A 21,202-nucleotide genomic window follows, 5' to 3' on the forward strand; every position below is an offset into this window, starting at 1 on the left:
AATAATCAAAATATCCTCTTCTGTTTTGACAAATCATGGCAGGGGGTTGTGGGCAGTTGCCTTAACCACACAATGTTTGCTTGATTTTTTTGAGAAACCAAAGCTTGTCTGTAAATTATTTACTACCGCGAGAAGCGTTTCGCATCTCACAGCCTAAAACAATCAGTATACGCAATGGAGGTAAGGGTGCGCAACTCCGGCACATATCCAATAAGTCGATTTTATACGTCACAACTTTTGGGGTTTTCGAGGGGTTTTTCCTCCGATTCGTTTTTAGGTAGACCTATGTTTGGCTGGCTATATCTCAGCTTCTGGTTGGTCAATCTCCTTGATTCTTTTTTTAAAACACCAGTCAACACCTCAAGATAAATAATAAAGCATAATAATATTATGCTTTCTCTATTCTTTAAAGGAAGAAATAAGACAATGATTACTATTGCAACAAAGAACATTTATAATGCAAACTAATGCAACATTTATAAGTTAATTATAGTTACTAAGGTTAACATACTATTTTGTTGCTAATTTTCAATACAGGCCATATGACAGGCCGACTTGGGTTTGGTTTGGAAGTTCGATCGGTTCGGCTAAGCCACATGTCACACGGCATCCGGAGTCACTTCACTTCCTAGATACCATATGCAATTATGCAAGGATACAGGGCACTGTTTCATTGGTAGTTTTTATGTATTCGAGGTAAATATTTCTATTGTAAACAAAAAACTTTTCTGAAAAATTATTAATTGTAATTAAGCATCAGATTTATCAAAAGATCGTTCAGCTGCTCAAAACAAATCACTCGATATAAATATTTTGCCAACCCTTCCCATCAACAAAATTATATTTTTTGTTAACATATGAATGTTTTTCTATGCTGAGTACATAACAAACAAAAACAGTATTTATTTTAGTACTGTAGTTTTACATAAATAAGTCAGTCAACGATTCTTCATCAGGATGAGTATGACACCATACTTATATTCTACATGAAAGAAGACCACAACCATTCTCTTACATTTATGCAAAACTCAGTGCAACATCTTACATTTATGCAACACAATCACAAGTCCAGGTGAGCCTTTTTGTAAATTGCTTCATGTTGTTTAATTAACGAAATAAAAAGATGGTCCCATTTCTTTTTCAACTTTGCTCACACACGTAAGGAAAAATGTGTGGTGTGCTCGCTAGAATTTTAACCAGCCAATAAGAGCAGGGGTTCGACCACGAAATTTCGAGCAGGACCGAAATGTTTCGTTTCGAAATGTCTTCGGCCGAACAGTTTACAACTGACACCGACGTAGTTTTGCGTCGTTTAGTTCGTTTCGGCTCTTTACAGTGCCCCGTGTTCCATGTTCTCAAACCAAGTTGTTGAACTTGGGTTGTTGTTGAAAGAACCCCGGCTGGGTTTTTGAATTACATTACATATACAAAAAGTTTGATTTTTTTGCGAAAGGCTGATTGCATTAGATAATTACTATGGGTTTCTATACCTTCCTAGACAACATTTTCGCCCTACGATGCCAACACCGTAACGAATTAATGTCGTATGGTGGGAGGGGACTGTCATAAACACCCGCCGTTGTTTGCTTCCGCTTTCATTTTTCATTTTTCTTTTTACTAGTCCAGCAGCGACTATCACAAGCGGAAATAAATAGATGAAGCTATCCGTGACAGAATCATTAACACCGATATGGTGCGCATGGTACAAACTTTCGTCGACAGGGTACTTGGCGAACTACTGAGAAAGGTTGACAGCTGCAAACTTTTTGTGACTTCTTAAACGGAGAAGTTGGTAAAACAAAAAAGGTCTAGTGCAAATACGATGGTACAGGCAGCCATGTCCGATGTGAAAATAACATGGGCAGCTGTGCTGGCAAATTGCTGGGAATAACCCTGTGTTGGATGCAATGGTTTTTATACAGTATATGCATAGATTTTATGCTCGGCTCCGGCCAGTCAGTGATGATCTGCTGTATGAAACATGAAATATTAATAATGCTCCGACAACTCATCATTTTTGCTGTACAGTGCGCCCTCGGGTTACGATGTCCCTGTTATACGAGTTTTTCGCCTCACGACGTGAAACATGATAGTTTTTCATCCTCCTCATACGAATCCTATTTCACCATATGAATTCCACATAAATTTCAATATTCAAACTTGGCTGTCGTTGTGCTTATTACGTCGAAATAACGAAAATGCCAATATGCTGTTCGCCGAAAACTTTCTCATAACCTGAAAGAGATAAAATAATCGATTGTTCTCAGTTTGGCATTTCTTGTGTAAAAAGTGGTTATGAACTGTTTTCCCTTCAAAACTAGTGGCAAAGTCGGAGTTGCGATCTCTTTGAACAGAGGGGCAGGGATCAGACAGCTTTTTTTAATTTGCTAGCAAAAATCGTCTTCATTAAGAGAACAGCATCGCTCGGGCTTTCTTGTCAAATTATGTTGAATAAAAGTTTTAATAAGGTCGGCTAAAAGCAATAGTGAAAAGGAACTGGACACCGATAGGTGATAAAATTCTAGCGATGAAAAAGTTGAAGTTCAGTAAAATAGTTAAAAATACATACATGTACTAAAACTTAGCCTCAAATGTATGTTTAGTAAGCTAAAATCATTTAAATTAAATTCAAGGTCTATGTTATACGTCTGCCTCAAAGGTAAGAGCTCCCTACAGTACATGTTGCACATAGTACGTTGTAATGTTACATTTTATTGCAGTTCATAACCACTAAATATACTAAAGCCACTGTAGGTAACTATAATTACTAAGGTTATCACACTATATAATTACCAATTTTTAATACACATGTCCAACACTTATAAAAAATCTTGATGATTTTTACCAGAGAATGTTTGCATTTTATAATTACTATGGGTTTCTATACATCTCTATACAACATTTTCGCTATACGACGCAAGCCTAGTGCTACGACGATATCAAAAATTCGTTTCGATATGATATGATGGCGTGGTCAACCGATATATCGGTTATGTTATTAGGAGTTGTCTTACCTGTCAGAAAAAGCTGCCACGAGAAAACAACTCCATAATAAATCCATGCACCAATATAATTATTTGAAGAATAGGGTATCAAATCAAATAGAATATCCTTCATATTTCGTGACGTCATTCTATCGTTGTCTGCCATCTTCATGGACAACTTTTATCATTAAAAACACGAAGCTTCTGCAATTAATTATTGCAAACAATGCTTTTGTTTGAAAATTTTTACTTTGGTATCAAAACAACACCGAAAAAGACTATTAATCATGTAAACATCAACGATACTCACGCAGACAGATGATACAGACCATATTATAGTCATCCGATTATTGATAACAATCAATCTTGCCACAATCAAATCAATACTCATAGAAGATCTATTCTTCAGGCCTGAAGTCTTGTATATTATAGTAGCAATCAATTTATTTTTGTATAGGTTATCTTGCATTACTTATTTGAAGTCATCATCTCATGTAAATCTTCTTGTAATTTTTACACAAACGATCTCAAACTAAACATGAATTGTTCACTACTAGCTTGCATTCAGGATACTTTTACAGTTTCCATTTTATTCGGTAATATGCCTGCAAATAGAGGCTTTTTGTTATCAGCAAAATTAAATATTACTAACTAACATACTAGTAATCAAAAGAATGACGATCGTTTTCTACAAAGATGGCGGCTTTTTCGTAGAGGAGCGCATGTGCAAACAGGGCAATGATGTCAAAAAAACCGATGGATCTATATTATCGTTGATATCGTCAAATATCGACGATATTTCGATATGGGCAGAAAGCACTCGGTACAGTCGGTATCAGAAAGTGATATCGACGGTATACAGAAATATCGTAATATCGTCCCAGCACTAGGCAAGCCTAGAATGAATTAAAATCTTATGGCAAGGGAGCAATGCACAAACATCTCATTCAGACTGGTAATAGTAAGGTAATGTTCTCTGATCCAACAATCAACACCCTGTCATGACGAAAATAGTGATGAAGATCATGATAAGCCACTCTGTGCTTGATAAAGTTTTATTCTAAAGTTGGAAAGCATCCCTAAATGTTAAATCTGTTATGCATCTGTTAAATTGTTTATCAAAAATACTACTTGCAGAAATAGTAAGAAAATTATAAATAACGAGTATTTGATGTACGTATCGTACGAAATGTACGTATTGATCTTTGTTAGGTTTGAAAGATGTTTAAACGAGTTTGATTCGATGGATGTGCATGAACTAACCTCAAATCCGTCAAATGGAGACTTAAGTTATTGCTTAGTCTTAGATCACCAGAGGTTAATCTTTTTACCTCTACCACTGTCTATCACTTCATATGACTACAAGAAACCTAAGTAAATACGAATTGCCAGCAAAAATTATTCTAGCAAAAAATAGGTGGTGCATGAATAGTTAAAGGTTGACTTGCAACAAAATTCACATTACAGTTATTTGGTATCAACAGATTCACTATGTCTTACTCTGCTGTGTTGTAGGTGTCAAATATGTGGAAATGTGATTACAAGCTCTTAAAAGCTCAAAAACGAACAGTTGATCGCAGCCATCACGAAACCGTCGTAGATAGGAATCAGTTTATTTCTCCGTTGTAGTCATTACATTTGGTTATTGTTTTGGCACGTGATGTTCTCACGTAAATTGAAAGGTCAATAAAAGACTCAATATAAAACTTCTCGTAGCACTAGTTTATGACAAACACTTCAGGTTTTACTGGAAAGCCCTCATCAAAGATAGATGCTCGCTACTTTACAGCTTCGCTTCAGTTTGGTCTAATCATCTAGTCGTAATCTGATCATGTGACCCATACTTCGCGAATAATTTCTGCAGCATTTTCCGATTATCACAGGTGACCAACAGGCTCGTCATGTTAATCAGACAATGATACGTACTCCTTCGAGGTAAGGTTAAAAAGTTTAACAAATTTTTACAGTAAGTTATAAGATATAAATTTTGCAGCACTTTTCGATTATCACAGATGACCAACAGGCTCGTCATGATTATCAGACAATGATACGTACTCCTTCGAACTAAGGTTAGAAAATTAGACGAATTTTCACGGTGGGTTACCCTAGGACACTTATGTATTCACGGCATCTAACTTTCACATTTTCGCGGCAACATTCTCTCGCGAAAATTTCATGAGCGAAACTAAACAATCATACCGAACGAGCGAAAACGCGAAATTAGATGGCTTTGTTCATTGATATTCACAATAAAATCGTCATATTAGAAATGCAGGCAAGTTTCGTGTGTGTTTGGCTCATTGGGTAATTTTTGCTAAACTCATTATAGCTAATACACCGACTGAGCAGCATGGCTAAACAAATTAAGATAGGCTTAATAAGTTTTTTTTGGAAAAGCCTAGACAAATTAGGAAGATGATGATATTAGTTTAGTCATTGAATTTGTAACTGATGAGGATGACAGTCTGGTAGGGAAAGTCATAAAATTGAATAATAATTATTGTGGTGATGAATTTTATTACCAACCAAAAGCAATAACACCCGGAGCCATGGCCACCGCGTGCTACCGTACAGGATGAAAATATCCGATGGATATAAAAATTCGCGATTTCGCGAGCAGTCAACTCCGCGAATTATTAAATTCCGTGAATAATTAGTTCTATTTTTTATCACAAGGGAGAATAACTACTGCATCAAATTGAAAACTAGTCGCTAGGCTAGTTTTTAATATAACTACTAAACGTAGGTGAGTTCCAAAACATTTTTAAAATCATTGCCTAGGCTTTGAGCTAACATTATTGCCAATGCATCACATTTATTTACAAAATTATTCAAGGTTGTCACGAGATAGGCAGAATGGCGTCATAGCGAAAATAGCCACTAGGCAGTACTAAACGTAGCCGAGTTCCAAAACTTCTTTAAAATCATTGCCGGGGTTCCGAGTTTTATTGCCATTGCAGCAAACTTTACAAAATTATTCAAGGTTTTTACAAGTAGTTCGGCATGGCTTCATCATCGCAAAACAGCTCTCTTAGTCTTTATACATTGAAATCAACTCCATCAATCTCGAATACCGAAGTTGAGGACGATCATGATTCTGATCTGGACATTATGGTATGTATTTGATGTGCTGTGCAGATACGTTTTTCCATTATTTACTGCATTAGTTAACTCTTTTGTTTAAAAAATGATCGCTTTCATTAAATACTTCAGCTATTGTTTTTGTACTTCCTTGACACTTGTTAAGATTTTTTTCTTTTTTGTGTTTACTGCAGATTGAGAATAAAACAACCTACTCCGATTACGAAAACTAGAGACAAGTAGTAATATTCATCAAGGCAGGAATATTGGCAAAGAAGCAACCAGTCAACCTAGACCCCTTCATTGACAACAACTCCTTGATATCGCTGCAGCAAACATGATTAAATTATATATTTTATTTCATGTATAGATATATTATAATTTATTACAAACTTGAGTGTACAAATAAAATTTTACAAACGATGAATGGAGTAAATATAAACAGTTTAGTCTATATTGCGGTTGTCTAGAGCAAAAAAATTAAACTGATACTCTTGATAAGTGAATACTAGCGTGTAATGGCGCTCTCTGACTAGTTATTTTGGTAATAGCAGCTCTACATCGCTGTTACTGTCTTGGGTAGATGTTAAAGACGATTCTCTTGCTACTACATGGCTGGTAAGGAAGTTATCATCAGAACTCTCCTCGTAGCTTACTATTGCAAAGTTCTGCCGGCTGGCCAAAGATTTGTGCTCGTAAAGGCGTTTTTGCTCTTTTTTTTAAATCAGATATATTCTTCTCGTAAGTAGCTGCGGTCACTTCTATCTGAATTTCCAGACTTCCCTGAATGATTCGTGATCTTCTAAAAATGACATACACCACCCTTGCAATCATTGTTCTTCCGTGTATGATGAAAAATCTCTCTCTCACACTAAAACAAATAATGAATTGGTAGGGATGGAAAACATGAATATTGCGTTTTACCGAAGAACCAAAGTAAGATTCAACTAATTTAGTAAATGTGAAAAACTCATTACTTACCACAAATTGTTGATTCATCAAAGGCCTCCAAATCTGTGAATATTCGTGAAAACTTCTGAACGCAACAAAGAATTTATAGCATAGTATGATCCACCCGTGGTTGTAAGCTAAATAGAAAACGGAACGCGCAATGCGCGCAGCCGCGCATGCGTGATGTTAACTCTATTGCTAGACGTAATAGAGTTAACTTTTCCTAGAGAGTGGCAGTTTTCATCCGCGAATAAATTCATCCGCGAATATGCATGAAAAGACAATTTTCGCGAAATATAACTCCGCGAATAAATTCATCCTGTACGGTATAAATACTTGAATTCTAATATTGGTACCACATAGGTCACTGCGGCAGGGAACTTGACATCATTGATAGTCCTGGAAACAAATGGCAGCAAGCGATCAACTTGCATTATTGATCTCGCCTACACATTTCTACCTGCGGTTCACAAATAAAAACTACCGTACTTTTCGGACTATTAGCCGCTAATTTTTTCTGATGATTTGAGCCATGCGGCTTATATAAAAGTGCGGCTAATCTGTGGCTTTTTTTTTCACACTAGGGCGCACTCACGGGAATATCCAATTAGTGCGCTTCTAGTGGTGAAAGAAAATACGAAACAATGCCTCACGGTACTGCCCCGTTAGGCACCAAGTTAAAAAGCGTCGGATAATACAAAACTGTGCCGTTCTGCACTGTTCCGTTTTTAAATGGCAAAGTTGCTGCCATGTTAAAAAGCACAGTCCTAGTTCTGCGGCCTATACAAAGGTGCGGCTTATGTATTGTTTTATTATCGTTTATTGGAAAATAAAGCAGATGCACCTTATATAGTGGTGCATTTTATAGTCCAAAAAGTACGGTAGTCTCAGATTGAAAAATATTTCGTACCAGTGAACTGGACCTGAGGAATCTAATGATGTTTGTTCCACTGCATTTATTTTCACATCACTATATTTTCGCACTCATCAGAGCTGCGAAATTAAGTTGCAGCGAAATTTTACTCTGTATGCTACTCACGAAACTCAATACTAGCGAAATATAAGTGTCCTAGGGTATAAAATATCAATGCTGAAAGTGACAGCATTACAATGACGACAAAATAGACACGTAAGAACAATAGACATGGTTTTATTGATTGCGTGAAGTATATTTGTGAAAATATTTCGACGAATGAGGTTGCGTGAAAGTGTAAACAGAAGCCATCTTGTACAACTACGTCCGATTTGAGCCGTTTTGGAAAGAGATTATAATCTACGGCGGATTTGTGAAAGCTGCGATTAACCGTTCACTTTTGAGCTTTAAAGAGCTTTTAATCACAGTTCCACATACTTTGCACCTACAACACAGTGGAGTAAGACATGGTGAATCTTTTGATATAAAATAACTGTAAATTGAATTTTGTTGTAAGTCAACCTTTAACGAGAAACACTGCTGCCTTAATGATCAATCATGTTTGAGCCACTCTCAGATCAGACAGCCCATCATGATATGATGGTACTAGGTATCTAGTTACTAGCTAATCTAATAATCAAGAGAGTAAATATGCATTACCATTGTCCTGGTGTACATGTTACACGTACACCAGGACAATGGTACAAGCTGCCTAGCTTGTACTTGTTACATGTACAAGCAAGGCAGCTGAAAAACTGTACATACCTTTTAGGAGTCGCATTCTGCTTGGTGTTTCGACACATCAAACGATAGAGCCTGTTGCCGGCTGTGATTACATAGTCACCTTTTACTTGTTTAATGCAAGACGTTTTCCACAGAGGACCATCCACCCTGCATAAACAGACATAAACTGGTAGAAGTTTCAGAACAGATCTGTATGACAAGCCAGTCAAACTCCTCTGCAGCTCTGAACGATCCCATTCAAACTCTGCACTAACAAACTATTAATGTATTTTTCAACAAGGCTCTCAAGCAGATCGATGAAGTATTGTTCCCTATAAGAAAGGCAGCAATAACGGGTAGGTCTCTAAAAACTGACATCTGAATCTGTGCGTATCATCGTTAAGATCAAATACCGCATGAAGGCAAATGTCAGCACAAGTTCTTGTCAAATATTCTGCCATCAATCCTAGGTATGTTTGGAAACTTTATATTGCCTGCGAAAAACTAGAAGAGGTTCCAGTTGATTTGTTTGACCAAATGCTGGATAACTAGATTGAAGTAATCAGCAAATATTCAAACTATAATCTTAAACAAGCTAAAAATATGCATACTATTATAGTATTAGACCCATTTGACATTTTTAACAAAGTCAAATAAACAGTGATAAATGAAAAAGCCCTGCTACTTGTAGAACACAAAAAAGAAAACACAACTGGTCCAGCAGTCAGTCAGAAATACCCCACCCATTTTCAGGCTTATCAACACGCGAAAAAACGACGAAGAGCTTATAACAGAGGAACTGATAGAGTTGGAAGAGAAAAGCCATACTTTGACTCACATGGAGTATATTATGATTGGCAAAGTAGAGATAGCTAACATTTCTTCTGTCATAATGAAAAAAACTCAGAAAATTTTATAAATATTTGATTTTGTATCAAATTAGATGTGGCTTAACCATTGATATATATACCTATATATATATATACATATATATATACATAGGTATATATATCTATGGGCTTAACTTAATTCATTTATTTATATCATTTTCACACGTTTTGAGATATTTATCTTTGAATCTTTTTGTTCCTGGAATGGATTAGTACCTCAATAATGTAAAAAGTGCTCTACTTACGAAGGTTTTGGATTACAAAAAGACTTTCAGAACTAAATGAGTTACCAATCCGTAATCACTGATAATAGTAACACAAATTCATTACATAAAACTACGTAAAATATTTAATTGTTCACATAGTTGTATATAAACAGTTCAAGACTCCTTCTTTAATAAGGAGTTTATGGTTCCATAGACTCCTTCTTTAAAGAGTCTATGGTTCAAGCTAACTTAATTTATATATTTATAATGTTTACATTTTACTTTTAATTTTTCCTAGCTTTTTAGATTATCTGATGAGAAATGTCATTATCAAAAATGTTGAACACCGTATCAGGAAAACTGTATTATATGTCAAGACAAATATCTGCTCAAATTTTATATTACATCGACAATTTGTATGTAGAAGGAATCACAAATCTCAAATTTTTGCAACAGTTACAGTGTTGAGCCGTTTTTTGTTACAATGATAAAGCTTCGCGTATACCATTAATCTACACAAGTTTATTGATAAGTAAGAATCCTGAAAATATTATTACATAGTTACAGAAGTGAATAGATGTGAAACTGACTACCAGGCACCTTTGCCATCTGTCCATGAGAAAATATTTGAGCTTAAAGTCGATACAGGTATAATGGTAAAATAATCAATAGTTGGCACGACAAAATCAAATAATTTAAATTATTTATCTAAATCATGAAGTTTCCGGAAAAAAATCACAACTTTATTTTTTATTATTTTGCGAAAATCAGTGTTTCGTGTGACAAACAATCTAGTTTTGATGTGTGTGTAACAAATCTGTACACACTTATTGTCTCGAATTAGAAAATCTGAAAGTAAGAATCGATTGCATGTAGTACAATGCTACAGAAGGACCTTTGAAATTAGGACCGGGGTCTATGAGTTTATTTAGTAAACCCCAAAGCGTGATCAAAGATGAACTTAAACAAAATTTTTGTAGAATTTATAAATATCAGTATTTTTCTACCAATTGCGATTGTTTTTGATGTTTAAAGTGATCTTATTGTCTAGTTGAATAAGCTACGTCATCAAAATAAAGGGAGTCCAAACTACGGCGTTTTTCTGATGGCTGCAATTAACTGTTCGTTTTTTAGCTTTTAAGAGCTTTTAATCACATTTCCACATATTTTGCACCTACAACACAGCAGAGTGAGACACGGTGAACTTTTTGATACCAAATACAGTGAAACTAGGATAACTCAAACTTCAAGGGACCGAGCAAAAGTGTTCGAGTTATTAGAGCGTTCAAGTTATCAGGACAGTCATAAGTGCACGTATTTATCAGTAGATACATGTACATATACAAACTATATATAAATCAAAAGCATAGATTGCTTGTTGCAAGTTAAAGGGTCTCTCGTGTGAAGTTTTAAATATTTTTAATCAGAAAGTATAGATATTTTTCTATCACTTGAGATTTGTTTGTTGTTTTAGGTGATGTGACTGCCAGGACGTTCTCAGATTAAAATTGGCAAAACTTGATCGCAGTTAAAACGCTCAGAAAAAATACATACGTATTTTTCTACTGAGCGTTTTAACCAAGATCAATTTTGCATTAAGTCAGTTATTACAAAACTGCTTTACTATTAAAAACCCATTATCAGTTTTGCCGATATTACTTTAAATTTATTTGAATTTTACCTCGCTTTTCTTGCTTTCAGAGGGTTATCGCTAAGCGGATGTTTGGTAAAATTCGATTTTTGCAAACCTTTAGAAAAGTCGTTAATGAAAATATTTTGCTGATGTTGGTGATAACAAGGCCTTAGAACTACTAAAAGTCGTTGTTTATCTCTATGGCTTGGAATAAAGTGATATTCTAAAGCGATAGTAACAACCGTCTCGGTAGCCGTTTGGCAAAAAACTGTTCGAGTTAACGGAGTTTCGGTCGAGTTATCTAAAGCTATTTATCATTGCATGGGAACGGACCAAATAGATATGTTGAGTTAACCGTGTTTGAGTTAACCGTGTTATGCGAGGGCGAGTTATCCGAGTTTCACTGTAACTGAAATGTGAACTTGTTGCAAGTCAACCTTTAAAGGACATATAGAGACAGCAACAGCTAATGTAGTAGACCATTGGATAACCGTGAAAAAGCTTTTGTCTACATTAATTGCATGTGCATGTTATTGGTTTTCCGCAATGCCTAATACACATTGGCTGTCTATGTAATAATGGTCCCCACTAGCAGTATCTAAAGATACCAAGGCTAATCTTAATAATCGACTTATATATATTTTATGCGCTTTTTTGTCCTCGCCGTATTAGGGCTAATTTGTTTTCGGCAAAACGATATCAACAATAGACTCTCTCGATATTAGAATTTGGGGATTAAATTTTATTAACTCTATGAAACACGATGCCTTTTTTGTGAACCTCTATTTCCGGCTTTTCGTAAGGTTCAATTGCTAAATCGCTGTAAAGGTTAATAATTTTCACGCAAACAATAGTATTATCTCAAGTAGGAATAGCCTCTAGATTCTCTCACCTTCGATCAGACAAAGACACTACAATATCTCATTTTTACATATCGTCATATTCAGAGTTTTGATGGATCGCTGCTGGTGGAACAGTAACTCTTTTATACACATTTTTCTATGCAAGAATTGTTATTATTAACTCAACATTCAAAATTTTTATTTTGTTTTCCCAGTTCATATTAATTGTATCATTACCGAATCATCTCTCATTGTAATCGTAGCAAAACAGACTCAATTTAGCTATTACTTGCTAACTATTTCACATTTATGTCTAAACCCTTTTATAGTCATTTTATTTTTTTTAAATTCATTTGACTTGCACAACACATTTTCCTCGTGATATGAAGTTTGAAAGTTACAAAGTTGAAAGTTTAAAAGTTACAAAGTTCAAAGTTTGAAAGTTGTTCGACAAAGTTTGAAAAACTTTACATTTTCTATCTTTTTAACCTTTTTATTTTTTCTCAAATTATTTCAACTAGACAAAACACTTTTTTGATGATATGTAGTTTGAAAGTCAGAATGGCAAATGTTGTTATATACCGTACTTTTCGTACTATAAATCGCACCCCTATATAAGCCGCATCTGCTTTATTTTCCAAAAACCGATAATAAAACAATACATAGGCCACACCTTTGTATAGGCCGCAGAACTCAGGACGGTGCTTTTTAACGCGGCAGCAACTTTGCTGTTTAAAACGGCACTGTTTCGTATTAAACGACGCTTTTTAACCTAGTGTTTAACGGAATGGTACCATTAGGCATTGTTTCGTTTTTCTTAACCGCTAGCTTTTTAATGCGCCCTAGTGGTGAAAGAAAAAGCCAAAGACTAGCCGCACCCTTATATAAGCCGCATGGCTCAAATCGTCAGAAAAACATAGCGACTAACAGTCCAAAAAGTACAGTATATGTTAAGCTCAAATAAATTTTCTGTGCAGACTTTTTTATTACCCGGGCGATGCCCGGGTACAAGTACAGCTTATGGTGTAAAATAGCAAGTACAAGCTTAGCAAGTACAGCTTATGGAGTTATGGTGTAAAATGTTGAAAAAATATTTGACCGAAGTTGTTTTCTCACCTTGGAACGGATTAAAATTTACGTAAATTTATTTTAATGGGAAAAATTGTGTAGGAAAACAACTCGGTTTTCGAACAACCTTCTAGAATGGATTATGTTCGAGAACCGAGGTTTATGGTGAATTAGAGTGCCCCGGGTTTGCATAAACCAAGTTATAAAATATTACAAGCTCGAGTTTGTGAAAATAAGATGCAATATACTGGTATTACGGTAGCATAACCGTAGATTTGGTTATATTAACAATGGTACATCAATAGGCACCCGTTAGCTAATAGAAATTAAACTATGTATGTACTGTAAAACTAAAACTTATTGCTTTCACCAGGAACTCGAGTTTACAACGCACAAGTTAAAAACCAATTTTGAAGAACTCGGCTTCTGCAAACAGGGAAAATCTGCTCGCAAGCAAGTTGAAAGACCCGAGTCACTGTTTCCGAGTTTGCAATGACCCAACTCGTTCTAAACAACTCAATTGATTTCATCATCTCTTTTTTAATGATTTTCTCTAGCTATATTTTTCATATGGAAATTCTTTTGGGTGCATCATTAACTATCCTTGAAACAATTTTTATGTTTGTTCGTTTCCGGTGTTCATTCAGTTCTTTGTCAGGTTCTAGAAAGAGAACTCTTTTATTTTTCATGTTAAAAAGAAGTGGCCCGGCCCCCACATAGATTGTTTTTTAGTTTGCTTTTTACATTCTACGATCATTCTTGTCTCTTTATGTTTATATAAATAAATATGCGCAAATATCACCAATATAAATAATTTAAATAAGTTTATATATATATTTAAATTATTATTATTAATCAACTATTAAATTATATAAAATATCCGCAAATGCGATTCTGTAAATGAGACACCCCAATTACTCACTTTGCTTGTTTTTACAAACCCGGGTTAGTTTTGCGTAACACAGCTCGAGTTATTCAAAAACCCAGCCCGGGTTCTTTCAACAACAACCCAAGTTCAACAACTTGGTTTGAGAACAAGGAACACGGGGCACTGTAGAGAGCCGAAACTAACTAAACGACGCAAAACTACGTCGGAGTCAGTTGTAAACTGTTCGGCCGAAGACATTTCGAAACGAAACATTTTGGTCCTGCTCGAAATTTCGTGGTCGAACCCCTGCTCTTATTGGCTGGTTAAAATTCTAGCGAGCACACCACACATTTTTCCTTACGTGTGTGAGCAAAGTTGAAAAAGAAATGGGACCATCTTTTTATTTCGTTAATTAAACAACATGAAGCAATTTACAAAAAGGCTCACCTGGACTTGTGATTGTGTTGCATAAATGTAAGATGTTGCACTGAGTTTTGCATAAATGTAAGAGAATGGTTGTGGTCTTCTTTCATGTAGAATAGAAGTATGGTGTCATACTCATCCTGATGAACTATCGTTGACTGACTTATTTATGTAAAACTACAGTACTAAAATAAATACTGTTTTTGTTTGTTATGTACTCAGCATAGAAAAACATTCATATGTTAACAAAAAATATAATTTTGTTGATGGGAAGGGTTGGCAAAATCTTTATATCGAGTGATTTGTTTTGAGCAGCTGAACGATCTTTTGATAAATCTGATGCGTAATTATAATTAATAATTTTTCAAAAAAGTTTTTTGTTTACGATAGAAATATTTACCTCGAATACATAAAAACTACCAATGAAACAGTGCCCTGTATCCTTGCATAATTGCATATGGTATCTAGGAAGTGAAGTGACTCCGGATGCCGTGTGACATGTGGCTTAGCCGAACCGATCGAACTTCCAAACCAAACACAAGTTGGTTCGGCCATCATGTGACCATGGCTTAGGCTCTATAGAGGTTCCACTGTACGTTATTGAAAGATATACGTTGCTGAAAGATATGAAATTTTAAATTTACAGTGGTTTGAAAACCTTTAGCTGTTTTATTTATTTTCAATTTAGTTGTCCGGCACAAAACTTTCTTCATGATATGAAGTTTGATAGTTACAGTAACTGTTGTTTGAAAAAGTTTGAAAACATTTGCAGTTGTTTTTATTTTTTCTCTTAACTTATTTCAGCTACACAAAAACACTTCTCTCATGATATGTAGTTTGAAAATTAGAATGGCAAATGTTGATATATGTTAAATACAAATCAATTTTCTGTCCAAAGAATTTTTTATTACCCGGGCAATGCCGGGTAGCACAGGTAGTTTAATGTATATTAACAAACATATTCCGTGTCTTGCTAATTTTGCAAACACCTATAGCTTTCTAGTCTAGACTCTAGAGAGATCACATGACTAAGTTTTTCCTTGGCCAATATAAATCTATAGACTTTTAAGCTAGAACCATACAAAAGGCTGGTTAATAACGTACCCGCCGAGCTGGCCTTCTAATCGTTGTACACCACGAGGTCTCGTTACAATGCTGTAGTTGTAAATCTCCATGTTACTAAAATTATACCGAAATAGTTGTTAGCGTTGAGTCAATGAATAGAAAGACTATCAATATACTTTAGATGATGATAATCAAGTGTCTCTTTAGAAACCAATTATGGAACGTGTGGATGGACTCTAGCGCAACTAAGGCAGTCAGACAATATAATACAGCAGGGCTGGGCAAAGTGCAGCTCTCGAGCCGCATGTGGCTCTTTGCAAATTTTGTTGCAACTCTTTCAACTGTGAAAATTCAAATTCCTTTGATGTATATAAAAAATATCCTTATAATATACTGTACAAAACTACATGCATTGTGACATATTAGGCTTATCTAAAAGTGCACTATTACTGCATTATATATACAGCCTACACATGCATCATGAGTCATAATTCGTCACATCATGTACATGTAGCTTTGCTGATGAAATAATGTCCGTCGATGACCTAATGAGGACAAAAATAGAATGCTCCAGAAAGGTTCATCAGGAAATCATTTTATCAAGATTTCATAATGCTAGCTTATATAAGATGCTGTGTCTATTGGTGCATTTACACTGGCCGATTTTGTCATGCACAGACAAATTTGATGATTCGGTGTGTCGGTAGGTGTGAACAGAAAGATCGGTGTCGGCACCGATCTGAAAGTCGGTGTCGGTGAAACCCAGCAGTGCCCGGTTGCACCGACAAATCGGACGCTCATCAGCCAATCAGAAGCTAGGAGCCTCTGATTAAATGAGCCTAGGCTTTAATGAGAGGTCTAGGGCTAGGTTTATTAGCGCTCTTTATGATAGTTAACCAGCATGGCTAGTAACGATGTGAACGCGAGAGTTCCACAAAATCAAGTGAGTTCGTTAATAAAACAAGTCGGTACGGACTTGTTTATAGAGCAACTAGAATCGAGGCGGTTTATTTGGAACCACCGGCTTCCAGAAGCCCACATGAAGGCTTAAGAATCCTATGTTTCGCTGGCCCAATCAATGAATTCAACTGGTAAGTTGCTGCAACTTTTATTTAAATTGATTAAAAGTGAATAGCCAGTTGTACGACTACTACTAATACTACTACTAGTTCTACTACTAGAACTACTGTAAAGGAATTTGCCGGCCTTTACTTGGCACGATCTAGATTATTTCAAACAGAAATAAATTGCGCGTGATTTCATTCAATGTTTTGTTAGCGCTATAATAAAAAGGACAACGCGTATAATAAAATATTTACAGACATAAAATATATGCAAACATATAATTACAAGAAGTGTAAAGTATTGGCCCGGCGTCCACCACACTACTACCACTAATATACATTCACCATTCAATCTTCTTCAATATTCTTTTTATTTATTATAATTACTCGGACGAAAGAACTGTACGTACAGTTCTTTGTTCGGACTTTCATCATTCTTTCATTGCCTCATTCATTCATTGCTCGGTATTTTATTCATTCCTTGAATTATTATGCATTTAATAAAATTTGTTTATTCACTTTCCTCATAATGACATTGTGTAGATGTGGCATGGACATAGCAACAATATCACCATGTGTTCTGTCAGGCTTTACATGGCTACTCACCAACTGTTATCACTGTTACTATATATTACATTCTGTTTATTTTACAGTACAACTAATGAAAGCTAAATATGCCAATATCAGGACATATTTTGTAAAGAAATACAAAATGGTGCAGCAGAGCAGCCGCTCTGGCGCGGGAGCAGCTCAAGTATATACGCCTTCGTGGCCATACTATGAGCGCCTCCTATTTTTGAGTAGCACTGTAGATATACAGGAAACGGTATCTTCCATTGCACCACAGCCAGAGCCTGTAGTGGAGGATAACCTGCCTGTAAGTCTAGTATGTTCCTGTAATATTAATCCCACGACCAAACAAGAGTGAAACGATTGATTGGGAGAATTATGATAAATGCACATGTGCACACAACTCCCGAAAAATTATCCGTTAACGGCCGTCACCAAACCCTTGCAACGAAATCCTATCAACAAATTTAACTATTTTTCAGTAAAGTCGTTTAAGTATAATAATAATACAAAACGCATATAAACCTATTTAAATATGTTACCAAGCCTTTGAAAGGTTGACGCAAATACCTAAAACTAACCTATCTGATCGGATTATACATAAATAGACAGATTTATTAGGACGAAAATCGTCACAAAACCCCTGAAAAGCTTTGTTTAATAAAAGTTAAGACCGGAAATTGAAACGCCGAGCGACAGAGAATAGAACGATAAAGTCTTGCCACAAAACGCTTGAACAGCTTGGTTTATTAATAGTTTCGACCGACCTACGAAACGCCAATAAAGCCGTGCGACAGATAGTAGAACTGTTTATTGTGTACTGTTTGAGGCGTAGACCGATTTACAGGTACGAAAATGTGGTACACAGTTTATCAGCCTACGTTTTTGTACAATTACCGAAGGTTTTTCAAATTATCTAGAACATCAGCCAGATTTCTTTACATCTTATCTACAAGGTAGGGCCTTACTACAACGCCCTTTTATGACAAGAATATTTCTTTATTTCACTCCAGTTTGCATAAAACTTCCAGACGCGTAAATGCCAACGCTTGCTCTCTGTTACATATCGCTGTCAAAACCATTCTACATTCATCACAACACAACCAACTTTCAAACTGTATATTACACATCAGTTTGCCGTTTAACGTTTAATATTGCATTTCAGAGATATAATAAACATATTTCTTTAGTGTTGTCATTGTTGTTGTTAGTTAAATTACGTACAGTAGGTTAGGTCTACAGCTTGAATTAATATTTATTTTATTATTGTAAAACATAAGTTTGAGATAGTTAATTATTTATTTTATTAATATTTATTTCTGTTGCGCCTTTTTAGAGTCGTGCTCCCTCAAATTTATTTTATATCATCTCAAACAAGTCTCATTTACATTATACTCTGTCAATTCCTGCTGAGAACTACTTTTTCGACAACCAACAGTACCCTTTCTTTTTTCCATTACTACTTTGGTCGTGGGCTGTATGACAGTGGAATTTCTAGTATAGTATAGTATGTGATCAGCTTTCAGTGTGAAGGTTCTTGTGTGATTAATTGCTGATAATGAATCCATGCTTTGTTAAATCAATGTCTTTTCCTTTTTCGGACTCTGATGATAATGATGATACGCTCAGTACAGCAAGTACCTCAGCACCACCATCTACCTCAGTGGGCTCTGTTGGAGCTTCCACTGTAGCTGGACGAAGTGGTCGGAAAAGATCAAAGCCTACTTCTGCTACCGCTGCTGTTGCTGAACATATGACCTCCACATTCTGAGAGATGGCGGAGGAAAAGAAGAAGGCCACTAATGAGTATTCACATTTCGGAGCAAATGTTGCGACTCAGATCAACTCACTACCAAAACCATTTCAGAGGTCATCTGCCATGGTACAAATCCAACAGCTCCTTCACAACATCGCTTTCAATATCACAGATATTCAACGATCACCCTACACCCAGCATCAATCCCAGTACAATCCTGTTCCAACCCAGTTCAATTATGGTTCAGCCCAATCACATGTAACTCAAACCCAATCATCCCAATTCAATCATGGCCCAGCTCAATCATATGTAACTCAAATCCAATCACCCCTATTCAATCCTGGCCCAGCACAAACAACCCAAATCCAATCACCCCCATTCAATTCCGGCCCAGCACAAACAACCCAAATTCAATCACCCCCATTCAATCCTGGCCCAGCCCCATCACATGCAACTCAAACTAAATCACTCCTATTGAATCACGACCTAGCCCAATCACCTGCAACTCAAACCCAATCACCTCCATTCAATCACGACCCAGCCCAATCACCCCCATTCAATCCTGGCCCAACACAAACAACCCAAATCCAATCACCCCCATTCAATCATGGCCTAGCCCCATCACCCCAAAATCAAGAAATCTTTTGGTTCAATATTAGTCAAACTCAGTCATTCGCCCCTAAATCACTTTATTGTGTTCCTGAGACTCCTAAAGATATCTGAATATGTGTATATATGTCTTAGTGGATATTAAAATAAACATGAACATGTTCCTTGAACACATGATAACTATACTACATGTACTATATAAGCCAAATATATCATAATCCTAAAGCTGTGGCACCATTCGTTTCTGCCAAGAGACAGCTCCTAGTGTTAAAATAATGACAGTATGCATCATGGACTCGGCTTGCTGCTGCAGTCGACCTTAGAGCAATAAGGGCAAGTCCTGGCAGCTGTTCCCCATAATCTTGAGCATCATCATTTGAGTCTGAGGTGGTGCGCCTTGTGGTGGTGTTCTTGATTTCCTAAGGGGGTTGTGCAAAATGCAGCAAGCCAAAACTAAAGTTTTTGTCTTTTCTGGCTCCGGATCAATCCTGCGCAGTAAAATTCGCCAAGTATTTGCAAGAATACCAAAAGAATTTTCGATCAATCTTCTCAATCTTGAGTCTGTAGTTGAATATTTGTAATAGATATATTTAATTATATAATAAATATATAATTATATTACAAATAGATATATTGCGATTATATATCACAAGACTATATATACTATCATATACACAGCCTTCGCTCATGAGTCAAAGGGCGTTTTGGATAAGGTCGCATAAGATTGGTTTGTAGCTGCAATGCCTCATCCGCCAAAATGACATGTGGTAGTGCCTGATTGGAATTAGGGGGACATCGATCAGCGGGCAAGTTTAGGGCATTGCCTTCAATTCCCAGCTGCAAGGTGGATCTCCCAAATACACCACCATCTGAAGCTCTACCTTGTGCTCCAACATCAACATAAGTGAATCTTAAAGCATAAATTTAACCACTGTAAATATTGCTCACCATACTCTTGAACTATTAAACTATCAACATGCAAAGTTTGGTTCTGGTGAGTTCAAGCTGGATGGGTAGTCCAACCATGATGGTCATGCTTGAAAAAGTATCAAAAGATTGCGCGCACACACACACACGCGCAGTAGTTAGTTTCATTGTTACACTCACGAATAATTGGCATCACACATAGCCATGAGTATTATTGACTCCTGAGTTTTATAATTGTGATATTCAGAACCTGCATGCCAAGGCTTCGTCATAACGATATGCTTCCCATCAAGAGCGCCAGCAACAAAAGGACACAGTGTGTATGTGTGCGCATGGCTTGAATAATTTGGATATTTCACAGAACCCACCCAGTGCATTAGGAAAGTTCCAATTGTCCTCTAGTTGCCTGGAAATCTCAATCCATTCTTGCTCTGTGGTAGGTGTCCTGAGATAATCAGCGCACAAAGATGTGTAAATGGCGTGGCATTTTTCTGGTATGATTGCAGACAGGGAGGCGACAGATATACACCAATCATAATGGAGTTGTGTCATACTTGTCCCATTTGCTAAATACCTCAGTGTCACCATCAGTCTTTGTTCAGCACTTATGCTGACTCGGAGTGCAGTGT

At 36.2% G+C, this 21,202-nt stretch overlaps 1 protein-coding gene across 1 annotated transcript; it reads left to right on the top strand.

The window, feature by feature from the left end:
* Positions 1-19,055: 19,055 nt before the first annotated feature.
* Positions 19,056-19,760, top strand: LOC137404998 (uncharacterized). Its single transcript, XM_068091224.1, has one exon. The coding sequence runs from the start codon at positions 19,056-19,058 to the stop codon at positions 19,758-19,760; it is 705 nt and encodes a 234-aa protein (XP_067947325.1).
* Positions 19,761-21,202: the final 1,442 nt, after the last annotated feature.

This window comes from Watersipora subatra, chromosome 9 (genome assembly GCF_963576615.1).
Source record: "Watersipora subatra chromosome 9, tzWatSuba1.1, whole genome shotgun sequence".
Taxonomy (NCBI): Eukaryota; Metazoa; Bryozoa; class Gymnolaemata; order Cheilostomatida; family Watersiporidae; genus Watersipora; species Watersipora subatra.